The sequence below is a fragment of the Momordica charantia genome (assembly GCF_013281855.1).
Source record: "Momordica charantia cultivar OHB3-1 chromosome 8 unlocalized genomic scaffold, Mcharantia_2.0 BLBB01000008.1, whole genome shotgun sequence".
Taxonomy (NCBI): domain Eukaryota; kingdom Viridiplantae; phylum Streptophyta; class Magnoliopsida; order Cucurbitales; family Cucurbitaceae; genus Momordica; species Momordica charantia.
This window is the reverse complement of record NW_028275166.1, coordinates 908058-924259: the sequence shown is the minus strand read 5'-3', so window position 1 is coordinate 924259 and position 16202 is coordinate 908058. Positions and strand designations below refer to the sequence as shown.

The 16202-nt window shown below is 34.3% G+C and overlaps 3 protein-coding genes and 2 non-coding genes across 7 annotated transcripts; 4 read left to right on the top strand and 1 right to left on the bottom strand.

The window, feature by feature from the left end:
- The first annotated feature begins 2150 nt into the window (after positions 1-2150).
- LOC111005077 (putative UDP-arabinopyranose mutase 2) lies at positions 2151-4471 on the top strand. The gene is made up of 4 exons (XM_022276445.2): positions 2151-2575; positions 3306-3556; positions 3675-3843; positions 3934-4471. Exons 1-4 carry the CDS (start codon positions 2252-2254, stop codon positions 4261-4263), a joined length of 1074 nt encoding a protein of 357 aa, XP_022132137.1. The 5' UTR covers positions 2151-2251; the 3' UTR covers positions 4264-4471.
- Positions 4472-5354: 883 nt separating this feature from the next.
- On the bottom strand, positions 5355-5426 carry TRNAD-GUC (transfer RNA aspartic acid (anticodon GUC)). The gene has a single exon. It is a non-coding gene; the product is annotated as a tRNA-Asp (tRNA).
- A 2419-nt stretch (positions 5427-7845) lies between these two features.
- Positions 7846-10916, top strand: SP1L1 (SPIRAL1-like1). Its single transcript, XM_022276310.2, has 3 exons — positions 7846-7996; positions 9308-9628; positions 10550-10916. The coding sequence occupies exons 2-3, from the start codon at positions 9350-9352 to the stop codon at positions 10631-10633; spliced, it is 363 nt and encodes a 120-aa protein (XP_022132002.1). The 5' UTR covers positions 7846-7996; positions 9308-9349; the 3' UTR covers positions 10634-10916.
- Positions 10917-12026: 1110 nt separating this feature from the next.
- TRNAD-GUC (transfer RNA aspartic acid (anticodon GUC)) lies at positions 12027-12098 on the top strand. The gene has a single exon. It is a non-coding gene; the product is annotated as a tRNA-Asp (tRNA).
- A 921-nt stretch (positions 12099-13019) lies between these two features.
- MGT3 (magnesium transporter 3) lies at positions 13020-16050 on the top strand. 3 transcript variants are annotated; one of them, XM_088128296.1, is made up of 7 exons: positions 13020-13192; positions 13272-13589; positions 14367-14437; positions 14841-14969; positions 15047-15376; positions 15563-15610; positions 15779-16050. In XM_088128296.1, exons 1-7 carry the CDS (start codon positions 13177-13179, stop codon positions 15809-15811), a joined length of 945 nt encoding a protein of 314 aa, XP_087984422.1. In that variant the 5' UTR covers positions 13020-13176; the 3' UTR covers positions 15812-16050. The 3 variants fall into 3 exon arrangements, with proteins under 3 accessions (XP_087984422.1, XP_087984420.1, XP_087984421.1); XM_088128294.1 differs by having other exon boundaries at positions 13021-13192; positions 15730-16050; XM_088128295.1 differs by having other exon boundaries at positions 13023-13192; positions 13280-13589; positions 15730-16050.
- Positions 16051-16202: the final 152 nt, after the last annotated feature.

Sequence of the window (16202 nt, the reverse complement as noted above, 5' to 3'; positions counted from 1 at the left end):
AATTACATTTCAATAATATATATCGACAACGTGAATTAAATAAAAGAATAACACAAAATTAAAAATTTGGAGTTGTTGGACCAAAAAAATAAACCCCTAGCGATAGAATATGGAAGGGGAAGATTGAAGAATAACAGAGCACATGGGCGATCATGGGAAAGGCTTTTACAGGGAAAAAATATTAAATACTACATGAGTCTTTTTTTTTTTTTTTTGCGTTTGTTTATTCTATGTTTTGAACAAATTTTTTTTTATTATTATTTTAGTTTACTTTTAAAATATCTGTTTTGTTTTTTAAAAGGGACTAGCTTAATCCCTATTCGAAAAATTCCAACACAAAAATGTTTCCCCAATGAAAATTATTTGAGCACCAATTATGGTAACAGTCTTAAGAAATTTAACATTCTTTTTTTTTCTTCTGTCCAATTCTTCTGTCCAATTTTATCAAGAAATACAACTATATATATTTATTGTTTTTATTTTGTAGAAATATTCTCAAATTTGTATATAAATTTTGGAAACAACAAAAACGAGTTTCGTTTTCAAATTGTGTCAAAACATAAATAAAAATATAATTCTATTATTTATGAATCCATGAAAGTTGAGTCATGCAATTATATTTTTCTTTATTAAAAACTAAGAAGCATAAATGAGAAACGAAAACAATATCATGAGTGAAATGTCATACTAAAATCATGATGAGAAAAGAGTAAAATGAGAAAAAATAAGTTAAAGGTGGTCAGATAAAACTATAAATATGAAAATGAATCGAAACCAAAATTACTAAAATAGTATATGAGTAGAAAAAATAAGGAAATAAATAAAGAAACATAAGAGAAAAAAAGTGGGCGAAAAGTTGGGGTTTTTTTTTTAATAATGCTTTTTTAAAAACTGATTTTCAAAATAATGGTGGTTAAAATAAAATGAAATAAAAAAATATTTTTTCAAATTTATTTTATAAATAATATTTTTAGAATTATTCTTCCAATTGATCGGACAACATGTAATTTTTTAGCATTTGATCGTCTTTAAAAGGAAGGACTATAGAGCGCCACGAGCGGCGGGATAATTCTAAAAACATTATTTTGAAAAAAAAAAAAAAAAGGTATTGTTAAGGTAAAAAAGCCCGAAAAGTTGGCGTGTAGGCGGGGGTGCCCGAAATGGGGATTTGGAACGTGAAAGGGTGTCCCTTTCTGACTGGCTGCGGCTGCGGTGGGGCTGTCTTACACGTCTCTCTCTCTCTCTCTCTCTCTCTCTTTCTCTGCTTACGCTGAGCTGTTTGGTTTATTCTATTCCTGTCCCACACCATTTAGCTGTCACCCTAATTGTCAACATTTTGACTCCTAATTCTTCCACACACCAACCATCTCTTACGTTCTAATTTCCTATCAATTTCCCTTTTTTTTAATCTACATTAGTCATTTTCTCGACAGGTTTATTTCCTTTCGCTCTTGAATTTAAAATAAACTTTGAGACCAATAATATATTTTCAATCTAAATATAATTCAATCGAATAGTTGGAAATTTGAGTTCTTATCTCCACTCCACACATTGTTGTACTGAAAAATAAGTAAAAATATTTCTATATTAAATTGTCAATGTATACCCTCGAAATCAAAATATCTATATATTTAAATGGCATGGAAAGTATAAAAAACTTTTTATAATAGAAAAATTATATTATATACTGGAAAAACTTTTTTTTGTTATCGCAACCTTACCTTTTTTTTTTCTAATTTAAATGGTTTCCAACAAGCGTTGTTTTTAAAAATAACATTATAATTTAATCAGTCAAACACTAATTCCTTCTTTTCCCGTCATCTCAATAACTTCCCTCTTCCTTTTTTTTTTTTTTTTTTTTGAATAACAGCAAGTTACCTTGTTTATGAGTGAATTTAATATTTGGGCTTATATAAAACATAAACATTCAATTATTTCCGGTGAACAAAATCCCATTTAAAATGGAAAGAACGTAACTCCAGTAGTCATAATTCCCCCCATTCAATTTCAAGACAAAAAAAACTTTTTATAAATTATAATTAATAATCATTTAATTATTTTACTGTGAGAATTAAAAAATAAAAAACTTGACAGATCCAGATCCAGAAACCCAATTTGTCCAAATGCCCCGTTTTATTGCTCTATAAATAATCATCGTCTCCGTTCTCTTCCTACAAAGTCCAATCCGAGTCCCTCTCCTTCTTCCCCTCTCTCTGATTGAAGCTTCTGCGGCTCTGTTAATTGGTCAGCAATGGCGGAAGCTTCAGTCAAACCAACTCCCCTCTTGAAGGATCAACTTGATATCGTCATCCCCACGATTCGAAATCTCGATTTCTTGGAGATGTGGAGGCCGTTCTTCGAGCAGTACCATTTGATCATCGTTCAAGACGGTGACCCGTCCAAGACCATCAACGTCCCCAAGGGTTTCGATTATGAACTCTACAATCGGAACGATATTAATCGCATTCTTGGTCCCAAGGCCTCTTGCATTTCCTTTAAGGACTCTGCTTGCCGATGCTTCGGTTATATGGTTTCCAAGAAGAAGTACATCTTCACAATTGATGACGATTGCTTTGTAAGATTAAGATCTACTTCATTTTGCTAGTTGACTTTCTTTTTTTTTCCCTTTAGTTTTCTTACGCTTGATTTCTTGAAATTACATGTTCTCTCTTGACGACCGTTGTTTTGTAGATCTACTTGTTATACTGAACTTACTTTTTGCTTGTTAATTTCTAATTTTTTAATTTTCTTGTTCTGAGTTCTTCATCCGGTTACTGTTTGAAAAGGGTCAATTCTGGTTCTCTTTTTCGTTCTTTTTTTTTTTAAGATTCTGTTCTTTATTTTCTGAATTGGGCCTCTGGTGATTGATGGCTTCTCTGGTCAACTCCATTCTCTTTCTTGCAAATTATTAACAGACATTGGATTATACATGCTACCTGAGGAACAGATCTTGTGGAAATGCCCCTTTGGTTGAAAGTCGAAACAGTTCTTTTATTCTAGAGAATTAAAACTTCTTTTAATTGAGTACCAAACAGCCAACCCCTTATCTTCTGGTTAATGATGTCATCATCTATCAGTTTATGCTTTTGGTTTGATGGTTATTTAGCGGATGATTTGGTCCTCTGCATATAATGTAACTGCTGCAAAGTAGTTGAGAAGTCCTTGTTACTGGTTCAGATTATGGAAAAAGAAAGTGCTGGTTTTCAAATTTACACAAATATTCCGCATATCTGTCTTGAATCTTGATCTATACTCTTGAAAGATGATCAAATTTTGATGGTTTGTTGTAAATCTATTATTGACAGGTTGCTAAGGACCCCTCAGGCAAAGATATCAACGCGCTCGATCAGCACATAAAGAACCTTCTCTCACCGGCCACCCCACATTTCTTCAACACTCTGTATGATCCATACAGAGAAGGTGCAGATTTCGTTCGTGGATACCCCTTCAGTCTCCGTGAGGGTGTCCCAACGGCTGTCTCCCATGGACTTTGGCTTAACATTCCTGACTATGATGCTCCCACGCAGCTCGTTAAGCCGCGTGAAAGGAACACTAGGTGTGTGCCATTCTTGTTGGGTTTTGTTTTGTTTGCTCAAACCCGATTTGAACAGCGGGAGTAGTTTCAAAATCTTTAGCCTTATCTCTTATTCAACTTCTTTTTAAATCTTGTTTAGGTTTGTAGATGCAGTCTTGACAATTCCAAAGGGAACCTTGTTTCCCATGTGTGGAATGAACCTGGCATTCAACCGTGAACTAATTGGACCAGCTATGTACTTCGGACTCATGGGCGATGGCCAGCCAATCGGACGATATGATGACATGTGGGCTGGTTGGTGTGTGAAGGTATGTAAACCAAAATGCCCCTTTCTCACATATTGAGTCCCAAATGCAGGAGAGATCATAAAGTATTGATTGATGAACTTGTTGTTACAGGTGATTTGTGACCATTTGGGGTGGGGAGTGAAGACAGGGCTGCCCTACATATGGCACAGCAAAGCCAGCAACCCATTCACCAACCTCAGAAAGGAGTACAAAGGGATCTACTGGCAAGAAGACTTAATCCCGTTCTTCCAGTCAGTCGTCCTCCCGAAAGAATGCACGACCGTGCAGAAATGCTACATCGAGCTGTCGAAGCTAGTCAAGGAGAAACTCGGCCATATCGATCCGTACTTTATTAAGCTCTCTGATGCCATGGTCACTTGGATTGAAGCTTGGGATGAGCTCAACCCTTCTGGAGAGGACTCCACAAGCCCTGCCAAGTAAAAGTAGGTTTTTGAAGAACCCAATATGAAGAATGGAGATGTAATAGATTTGATGAGTCTTTTGCTAGTTTTCTTAATACTATTGCCATATTTTTTCCCCCTTCAGTACAACACTTTAAAGCTTAGAATGTTTGCTGTTCTTTGTTTTGTGTATCCTTCTCTGCCAAACATTGAATTTAGCTCTCAATAACATGGGTAGGCTTTATTAATTTGTTGTGCCCCAATGGAATGGTTTATAGGTATTAGCCATTGATGCCATGTGTCGATCTCTGATAGGTTGAGAATATCTCGATATTTGCTAACGAGAAAACAAAATAGTAGTCTTATAGAGTTGAAGTAAGTCAAATGATATATACACATTTTCTTTTATTTAGCTATGATTTAAACATTTCAAAAATCGTCTCTTGAGTGTTCAACACAATCTTTAAATACTAACATTAATTAGTCCTATGTGTTACTAAAAATAGTTAATGATAGGAAATAAAAAGTCAAATGTGAAGAAAATCAGTTGATGGGTGGGTAAAGACATTTTCTTCTAAATTCACGAAAAAATAACATGCCAGGTTGAGTCGTATATTAATACATTTTTGTTTGTTATAAAACTCCTAATTAAGAATTAAGATATGAAAAGACAATAATGAAGATAATTATTTTATTTTTTTTGAGTCGATAAAGGTTAAAGACCTCTTTCAAATTTATGAGAAAATAACATACAAATGTTTTTTTTATTTCCACAATTGTGGATATAGGGATGAAACCATCGAACCTTGAAATAGTAATAAATTCCTAGGCTCGAAATTTGCCAAAATGCAAAATCAATTGATATGCTTATATATTTTTAATTATTATGAGTTTGTTATAAATGATTTATATATATATATATATATATATATATATATTATTGTAAAGGTTTTAAACAAAATATGGCCGAAGGAAATGGAAAATGGGAGGGGGAAACTAAAAAACAATAATAATAAATAAATAACCAACTAAGTAATATAGCCGGACATGGAAAGAAAATGAGACCAAAATGGAAAAACAATTAACGATGAAATTAAAATTTGAAAAAAAAGGCAACAAAAGCAAAGATTTCGCCGTTGCCGGGGATCGAACCCGGGTCACCCGCGTGACAGACGGAAATACTCACCACTATACTACAACGACTCAATTGTTAAAGAATTAATTTATAACTAAATTATTAAAACAATTTTTATTGCCTTCTCTCTTTCATTTCTTTTCCTACTTTATTTTCAAAATTTCTATTCTACAAATGTTTCAAAATCGTGTTAGATTTTTAATTATAAATTCAGCCAACGTGTTTATTTAGTCCCTAACCAAGTTTCACATTTTTTTCCCTTCTAAATGTTATAATTTCAAACCTGAGATATCCGTTCCACTTTTTCTTCTTTCACGAGGATTAAGATAAAATCGAGCTTGGATGAAACTAAACAAGATTTGGTAAACGAATACAAAGGTCAAAGGCCGAAGTGAAATTTTGGCCGGAGATTACTAATATTTTTATTTTATATATTATTTGATACCAAACATTGAATTGAAATCTCAATAACATTAGATTTTATTAATTTGATGTCACGTGTCAATCTCTAATAGATCGAGAATATCTTGATATTTGAACTATTGAATGGAGAGAACTAACGAAAAAAAATAAAAGTCTTATAAAGGTCGAAGCAAGTAAAATGATAGATATACATACGCACACATATATGCATTTTTCTTATTTGGCAATGGTTTGAATGTCTAAAAGATCGTTTATCCAAACTTCAACCACAATCTTTAAATACTATTATAATTAGTACTACATGTGGTTGAAAATAATTAAGAATAGGAAATAAAAAGTAGGAAAAGAAATCGATGTTTTTATAATGTTTCTCGATGCGTCAATTTACATTCTCTTCTAAATTCGAGAAAAAATAATATGCAAAGTTGAGTTGTAAATTAATACTTTTTCTTTTTAAATAAATATCAATAGGTTGTTTGTTTGTTAAACATTCCTAATTAAAAATTAGGATATGAAAGGAAGATGATTATTTTATTTATGTATAGGTGGATAAAATTCTTACTTTTAAATTTATGAGAAAATAGCATGTATAATTTTTTTAGTTCGATAAGTGCGGATATAAGGAGACGGTAATAGATCCTTATCAGTTATCTTCTAAACTATGTTCGACATTGGCGGGCATATGAAATCAGTTGATATATTGATATATTTTTATTTATTTGGACTTTGTTATAAATGTTTTGTTTTTTTAAATATTTCAGATATTTTAAACAAAATCGGGGTGGGGGAAAAGCAAGACAGGATTGAAAAATAAAAAAACAAAGTCAACGAATAAATAACCAAGAAATATAGTCGGACAATGGCAAAATAGAAAAACAATAAACGATTTAAAAGAAAATAATAAAAATCGCCGTCGCCGGCGATCGAACTCGGGTCACCCGCGTGACAGGCGGGAATACTCACCACTATACTACAACGATTCCACCGTTAAATAAACATATTTTAAATATAATTTTATAGTTATAAGTTATAACCTCTTAATCATTTCTAGTATAATATTGTAAAAGAAACTTCTTGCCAAGTTTAAATTTGTTTTGAAAGTTTGAAGTATTTGTTCTTTTCAAGAAGGTGTTTAAGCTCTCTTCTAGGTTGTCTTCTTTGTTGGCTTTTCGAACTACTTCAAGAATGGAGTTATCTCATGTATCTCTTCCCTTCTCTGTCTATATGCTTATTATCATTCTTGTTTATGTGGGTCGTATTTACCGTTTTGGGTTCTTATTTTTCCTTATCTCTTATGTATTTTCTTTCATTTTTCTTGCAAATATTGTATTTATTTTTTGTTTTATTTTATTAATCGTTGAGTTATGTTTATGTTGACAATTTTATTTAGTTCTTAATTCTGGAGAAGTTTCAATTTTTTTTTCTAATGTTATAATTCAAACGTGAACATATTAGTCCAAATCCGTAATTGATGAAGATTACTAATATTTTACTTGGTGGATGGACTGTATGCTTGAGTTAGCAACAAATTTTAGTTACGAGATAAAAGAATACATCATATGAATATTGGTGGTTACTGAAGTATTGGTGGGAGTCCGAATAATTAGAAGGATAAGCAATTATTTGACATAAAAGATCAAATACGTGGTAATGAATAAAATAAAGGGAGAACAAAAAAGGAGGGTGGCATATGGCAGGATAACAAAATATATTTAATTTTAAACATTTTATTTTACACTTTTACTACTATTTTATTTAGTTAGTCCTATCATTTGTGTCGTTGTTCGCTATTATTTTATTTATTTAGTCTTGCAGTTTGTGTCATTATTCATTAATTCAATCAAATATGTCACAATAACATTTTTATTCCATTTCCTTAGGAATTTATATCCTTAAATTTTTTCCATTTTCATATATCAATAAAAAAAATTTCCGTTTGTTAATTTTTTTTTACATTAAAAATCTAAAATAGACACTGAATCAAATCAAATTGAACGGTCTGTAATTAAAAAAAAAAAGAAAGAAAGAAAAAAAAACTCACAAATAATACCGAATATTGATTTATTTTCGGAAAAGTATTCATTTAAAATTTCGCTTGTAATAAATAAATAATTTCACGAGTATCTTCCAGACTGCGTGCTAGGTACGAGTACACCAGCCCACTCATTTCTTCGTTCGCTCTGAAGTTCGCCTCAGATCCGATCGTCGACGGAAGGTTCGCACCCAAATTCAAGCCCTGCATTTAGATCTTCTCCTCTAACTTTCGATTTCTGCTGTCGTTTTGCTGTTTTGTGCCCATTTCAGTTACCGAATTCATGTTTTTCCCCTTATTGAACGAAAGATTTCAATGCGTGGTTGTTTAGAGCGTGTTGTTGGTTGATTGTTTACCGATGTACGATTGTTTATTGAGTTTAACTTGCATTCCCTACCCAGATCTACTTGGTTCTCTTGTTTACCGCAGGAAGTGCGGGGTTGGAACTGTTCTCTTGCTTTAATTTGAGATCGAGGTGTTGTGATGTTTGTCGGTCGGGGTTTTTACCTAGTTTTCTTCACATCACCCCGACCTTTCGGTTGCTGCAATTATCAGATCTTGGTTATCCATTGTTACTAGAGGGTTGGGCTTGTTTGGCATGTCTAATTTTGTTAAATCGTGAGAGCGCTTGTGTTTCTTAATGGTACCAAAGGGTATTATTTGACGATCTAAGGTACATGTCTACATTTTAACTGTCTCTTACTTTTAGGTGAAGCGATTAAATTATGAGTTGGGTTTTCAGGGAAGAAGTCCGGTGGAGGATGTGCCTCTTTTATTCCAGGGCAAGTCTTTGTCAATAAATAGAACAATCGCTTGAATTGGATTAATAGAAATGGCAGTCTGTTTTAAAAATGATGCCAATGGCAGTGGCTTCATATCTCATGTTCGGTGTTTTATTTGGAAATCTGTTGCTTTTAACATGTCTTGACTGTACTAGTATCAATTCGACCTATTACACCGATTAGGATCAGAATTTTATTTGGAAATCTGTTGCTTGTAACATATCTTCTTCAGAAGGTGACACGACCTCGTTGCAACTTTCTATGAATTGCACAGCGTAGGTACTTGATCAGGGTTGGGGTTTATTTGTCTAGATGACATTGTTTACGTCAAAATTAAGATTATGAGAATCTAGATACCAGAGATTGGTAAGGTGGCTAATTTTTCCGAAAAGTTTTTATTTATATATTTCAGCAGTGAAAGAGAATTATTCTTAGTTCAAACCAAACTGTTGAAATTATCAGTGGTTACACACTATAGTTAGAGAAATATAACAAAGCAGTGATTAACATGGAAATATGGATTGAGCGTGTTGCTCAAACGTGAAGTTAATGTTTTTTTTTTTTAATTGTAGAGGCTTTGATTTATCACATTTACTTGAGATTCAAATTTTAATCTGACACTTGATAAGTGTATATGCAATATACAGGGATTCAAATTTTCAACCATTTATGTTCTAACCTTTATTTTTTTCTTTTTTCTTCTGGTTGGAAGGCAAGCTTCTGAGCTGTGACATTTGAAAATAATCGAAGAGCCATGGGCCGTGGAGTTAGCAGTGGTGGGGGGCAGAGCTCACTGGGGTATCTGTTTGGTAGTGGAGAAGCTCCAAATGCAGGTGCCCGTGCTCCTGCCCGTGCCCCTAATGGTGGCCAAGCACCACCACCTTCTAATGAAGGGAAGACTGTATCGAAACCTCCTGCTGCTGCTGCTTCACCACCTGCAGATGTCACCAAGCAGATTCCGGCTGGTATTCATAGTAGCTCCTCAAACAACTATTTGAGGGCAGACGGTCAGAACACTGGCAATTTCATAACGGTATGGTTGATTTTATGTTGATTCTGCTATTTACCTTGTCTAATCTAACTAGCATGTTGAGTAAACTGCCAGAGAAGTAATTTCGTTGCCCCTTTTGTGTGCCTGCTGGAAACCCAACGCCCAACCCCGCCCCCCCCTGAAAAAAAAAAGAAAAAAAAGAAAAAGAAGTCAATAAATCTTGGATTAAACGTGTGTTGTACCCATATTACAAGACAACTTGATATTTAGCAAACCTTACTTCTCTCCTCATTTTCCTGTCCCTCCTTTTGAGTGTGGTATTTGACATGATACGCCACTTTTTCCTTTTCAAAATATTGGAAATACATCCTACATATTTCGAAAAGAGAGTATGACATAGTTGTTAACTCAACAAACAAAAGTGTGGCATCACCATTCAATTGGACGCAATATTAAATGTTAACGCATGGGATAAAATGAGTGGAAGATGTGCACTGTGCTAATTATTTAATTACTTGGATGCAAGTGATTATGTTTGTTATATCATAGAAGTTGCATCGCAATCATGTTAAGATCTATGATACCCCACTTTGCTCATTCTCAATTTTTCTATTAAGCAAATTTGTGTGACCCTGTTAGGCTATATTACACGCATTCTTTCATTTTTCTGCCTCATCTTTGGAAAGTTGGAGAAATTGCGCATTATAGCAATGACTTATCTTTGTGATTATTTTCTGAACTTGCAATAAGGGTCGTTCGCATCTCTTCAACTTGTTTTACATGTCTAAGGTCTCATAACTCCATAGAGGAATAAGAACTAAAAGCACCACCCAATTGGGGTCGGACACAAATGAGGTTGTAACTGATTAAAGAGCTAAAAAAGAATGACCAGGATGACCAGTTTTAGTGACAACTAAATGTAGGAGGATCAAACAGTTTGATTAGTTTGGTTTGTGGGTGCAGGATCGGCCTTCAACCAAGGTGCACGCAGCCCCAGGTGGTGGATCGTCTCTGGATTATCTGTTTGGTGGTGCTGGTGGAAAATGAAAGTGGCCCAGTCATAACACTACTAAATAGAGTTATTTGACTATCCATTTTATGTGAATTTAATATGATGTTGAAGGGCAATGTTTGCAATCTGAAAGGATACTGGCGGGACGATATGCTTTACAATTTTATGTGTAGATGCTATGGTTGCTTCTGCTGCTCTGTTGTTGGGTTTTAATTCAATCAAATTTTTAGTTTGGATTCATCAAAAGTTGTTGTGGAGCTGTCTGTGTCTGTCAAGGATCTGATCTTTCTTAAAAGTAATGCAAAACTCTCTTTACCATGGCTCTCTCTATGGTCTCTTTTTTTTTTTTATTATTCAGATTTCCATCCTCATCATGATTGAAGTGACCACTTTTGTATGATAATATGATTTGGCTACAGAGAATTTTCAAGAACTTGTAATATTTTTTTTTGCTTACAACATAAAAAGAGCAGGAAAATTGGTCGTTTACTTTACACATCGATGTGTGAAATTATTGGGTTTGCACTTTGCAGGGTTGAAGTGAGGCTTGTGAAATTTAGTTTAAATATGTTTGAACTAATTGATTGTAGGAAGTTAAATTAGATTTATCAATAATATTTGTTTAATAAATTACTTCACAATATGTTTAGAATTGTTTATTTTTTTGGTTAAAAGTAATAATTAAAATTAAAGGAACTAACTAATCAATCCATTTTTTAGCTTTAATATTTTGTGTGGGTTCAACTATTTAAGACTTTATTAATTTTGTGAAATTCAAACCACACACACACACACACACATATATATATATAAAAGTTTAGTTTAACACTAAGGTATTTTGTTCATTTTTTAGTTAATTTTCGCTCCTTTTTAACTCCGCATGGCTTTATCTCTTATTTCAAAATCGTTCACTCTTTTTTTTTTAGTACAACAAGTTGGGGAGGGAATTCGAACTCACAACCTTGTCGCCTTGACGTGGCGGAGGTCATCAGTTCGAGCCTGATTATCCCTAAACCCAATGTGAGTTTTTCTATTTTTACTTGCTCCCCGCCGTGATCGAATGAGAATGGATAAGAGGCTCGTGGGATTGACGTGAGGGGGTGGGGATGGCTATATTTCTGGGAGCGAACTCCAGGCGAATATGAAGCGCATGGATACAAGTTATGCCTTGGAATGAAAGATAATTCCGAATGGTTTGAGGTATATGTCAATTACCGCTGAGGTATGCTCACTTTGACCAAATCGTTCACTCTTACTTATCGTACTAAAAGAAAAAACTTTCTTAATTAATTAGTTTAAAAGAAAAAACTTTTTTAACTAATTAGTTTAAGTCTTAAAGGTGACAAAGATAATGCAATACGGAATAAGATAAAAGTAAGAAAAGTAAATATAAATATTAAATATAAAATGCTTACAACTTACAACAAGGTCGTTGTAGTATAGTGGTAAGTATTCCCGCCTGTCACGCGGGTGACCCGGGTTCGATCCCCGGCAACGGCGAGCTTTTTATCGAATATTTTTTTATTTGCTTTTTTCTCATCGTGAACTGTTCTATTTGCTTTTTATTTCTTTCATATAACCCACATTAAAAGTTCACCACAAAAAATTTCTCTCTCTCTCTTTTTTGCAAAGGAAAATTAAAAAAAATTCCCAATAACTATCATCCGATGGGTCCCCCGTCTTGGCGGTTAGTTAGAGCAATTCATTCCTACACGATGATTCAGAAGCGCATCGTTACCAAACTGAACAGATTCCGGAAAACATTGGTAATAATAATCAGTCTCGGATTATCGTAAGTTAAAACAATTTAATCAGCCGAACCCACAAGAAAACGCCCGATTATAGCTCTACCTTTAGGACTCTTCACTCTCAGCTATTCAACATCACTTGAATCTGGTATTTCCTGTTCCCATCCATCCTTCTTTGATTTCTGCATCTGGGTCTTTTGGCTATGGCGTTCCAAGTGCTTTCAGCCGCTCAATTACGTCGAAATAGGTTACTTCCCTTCCCTCTCTGGTGCTTTTATCTGGGTTTTGTTTTATTTTACGGCTCGACACAAGATTAGCCCTTGTAGACAGATAATAGAGCTCCTATAAGTTGAACTTTATTGCTGAATGGAACTCTATCTTTGTGGGTAATCGTGTTTGATTTTGGGATCGCAAAGGCTATGGCTTTGAGTAATTTGATCTTGTTGAAGATAATTTCTATTTTTAGATTCGTGTGAAGTCTCTCTATAACCCCCTAGTGCCATATTTGTTCCATTTCTTTCTTTTTCTGGTTCATCTTTCAATTCAAGTTTCTGAGTTTGTTGATGATAAGTCATGGCTCTAGTCTTAAATTGTTCATGCTGAAGCTCTTCTCTCCCTAACTTGATTTCTTAAATTGTCCATTGGTCTTAATGTTAGATTGCATCTCAGAGATCTCTTCAATGATTTTTTCCTTTTCTTTTTGGCAAGGTTGGGTGATCCATGGGAAAGCTGGCAAAATTATCACGTTAGTTGATGCTGGGTAAGCGACCGCCGGCATTGGCTACTTCAATTTTAGACCCTCTGCTGTCAATAGCAGGGAAGTAAAATCCATGGACTCTTTACGAGGTTTGTAATTTACTGTACTGAATCAGAATTTTTTAGTCACCTCTGAATATTTAATGTAGAAGGATAAGACCAATGCTAGGGGTAAAGAAGAGGGGCCATGGAAATCGTTCTTGGATAAAGATTGATCAGAATGGGGACTCGGAGGTTTTGGAACTTGAGAAGGCTACAATAATGAGGCATTGTTCTTTACCTTCAAGAGATATGCGACTTTTAGATCCTCTCTTCCTTTGTCCGTCCACAATACTAGGAAGGGAGAAGGCAATCGTTGTCAGTCTCGAGCAAATTCGGTGTATAATCACATCTGATGAGGTTATTCTGATGAACTCCTTAGATGGATGTGCTGCACAGTACAAGTCAGAACTATGCAAGCGTCTCCAAGCAAATAAAGATCAATCAGGTAAAGAATTAAAATCCATGTACAATTATTTTGTACATCTATACGTTCTGGTTTGGGTATCAAGCATATTATCATAGCTTGATTGTATTATTTCAAATAACATTTATGTCCTGGTGGTAAGTACTGGTAATGTTTGAAGATACCTTCTAAGATTATAGGGTTCAAGCATCTAGATCAAAAACTTAATAATGATTATAGGATTCAGCCGTGAGCGTGATACAAGGACTGACTCCCGATATCCCGGTTATTAAAAAAAGGCTTATACTTCATGGACTCCAAATGTTTCCCTTAGCCCTTTATCCCTCTACTGAACCAATAACAAGAGGAACTGTATTCGGAAGGATTGCAGAATGGACAAATATTTCTACTTCTCTTGTGATGAACAAACAAACTCGTATCATGTATACCGTTATATTTATGTTGAAGAGCAACTAATCATATGATGAATTTGTTAATACCCATATTAAATATATAGTCTATGTTTACTGGGTGATAACTTATCTGTGGCCTATTTTAACTGCTTAGTAAAACATCGTTTGTCTTGTTTTCTGTGTCTTGAAACTAAATTTGAAGTGTTATCACTTTTGGTGGATGTAAAATATTGTTTTACTGAACTATCTGCTAAATGGAAACTCATGTTTCTTCTTCAATATTTAAAACCACCAACAGTGCTATGGTGAAAGAAATTAAAATTCTTAAAACTTTTTGTTATTGCTCTTAGAATTCGTGTAAATACCGCAATAGCTGCTTATAACGATAATCCCTGATTTTGTACAGACGATTTGCCCTTTGAATTTAGGGCACTGGAGCTGGCATTGGAACTTACTTGCTCGTTTCTTGACACACAGGTATTACCTTGATTAAATAAACACTCAAGTATCACTCTTATCTTGTCCATTGCAAAGTGGCACATTTTTGTCTCAGAGCACATGAAGGATCTAAGAGCACAAGCAGTTCGCTTCAGTTTTGATTAGTTTGATAATTTATTTTAAAAACCGATTTGAAACCTTTTCCAACGAAAATCAGGCAGAACCAATCCACTTATAGCCCTATAGAGAAAAGTATACGAAGAATCCCTTTTCAATTCATATGTTCTAGCCATAACAATTTGTGGGTGGGTTATACAGGCTCACACCTGCAATTATGTACTTATAAAATAGGACTCCATATTCGAAACGATCTTTATAGTTTATTGTAGTATGAAGTAGTCACGGTCAGAACGTTATACCTAGAGATTCTTGGATTCAACAGGTGAGGGAGATGGAAATGGAGATATACCCTCTGTTGGATGATTTAGCATCTTCAATAAACACCCTTAATCTCGAAAGAGTTCGAAGATTTAAAGGCAACCTTCTGACCTTGACTCAACAAGTGCAAAAGGTAAGTATGCCAGAATTCGGTCATCATTTGCAACTATGTTTTTTATCGTGTATTATATGTATCATGTCAAATACCAGGTGCATGACGAAATTGAACATCTGGTGGATGATGATGGGGATATGGCTGAGATGTATCTAACAGAGAAGAAACAAAGGTTGGAGTCTAATATCCGAAGTAACTCGTATCTCGAAACCAATTACTTTGGGAAACAGCTACCGAAATCGGCTCCCATTTCGCCAGTGGGTTCTTCCAATGGAACTCATAAATTACAGAGGGCTTTTAGCAGTATTGTGAACTCAAGCAGCTTGATGAGTTCATCGAACAGCGGAGATAACATCGAACAATTGGAGATGCTGCTCGAAGCATACTTTGTGGTCATAGACGACATGCTCAGTAAATTGCTCTCGGTACGATATATTGTCATTTCTTCAGAATGTATGCAATCTTATCAGTTCATGAAATTATTAACTTTTCAGTTCCAGTAAACATTTTTGCTAATTAATCCACTTAATGATCTCAGTTTACATGGTTTTCTAATTTCTAGCTTAGTTATGTGATCCTCAGTAAACACTCCTTTTTCATGAATGATGCAGCTCAAAGAATCTATAGACGACACTGAAGATCTGATCAACATTAAACTGGTAATTCCGATTGCGAAGCTCGATTTTATTTTCTCTTCTTTTCAGTTAGTAGTTAATCACTTGGAAAATGCAAGAATGAATGCCATGGGGAGCTTCTTAATTTCTTTGTGGATGAACAGGGCAACGTTCAGAACCAGCTGATACAATTTCAGTTGCTTTTTACTGCAGCTACATTCTTGGCTACGATGTTTGCAGCGTTAACAGCAGTTTTTGGCATGAATTTTGTCGACGATGTCTTCGAGCATCCAACTAGTTTCCATTGGATAGTTTACTTGACCTTGATTGCCTGTGGTTTTGTGTATGTCTCTTTTCTATTATATTTTAGGTACAAGAAAATCTTCCCATTGTAATTAAGCAGCAGAAAATGGTACGTCAATGTGTGTGTAATGATTTTTTCAGAGAAAATATCATATTTGTGTGGAAACTAATTTGTTTTGGCATGGGTTTTTGGGATTATTTTTCTACGTTTTTGGTCATCTTTGGTGTGTTTGAGAATGGTTTTGTTATTTGATAGTTTTGAAGCGTTTTTTTTACCAAATAAAAGCACTTTCAAATATTTGAATTTAGTTGCATATCAAAATAGTATAAGTAG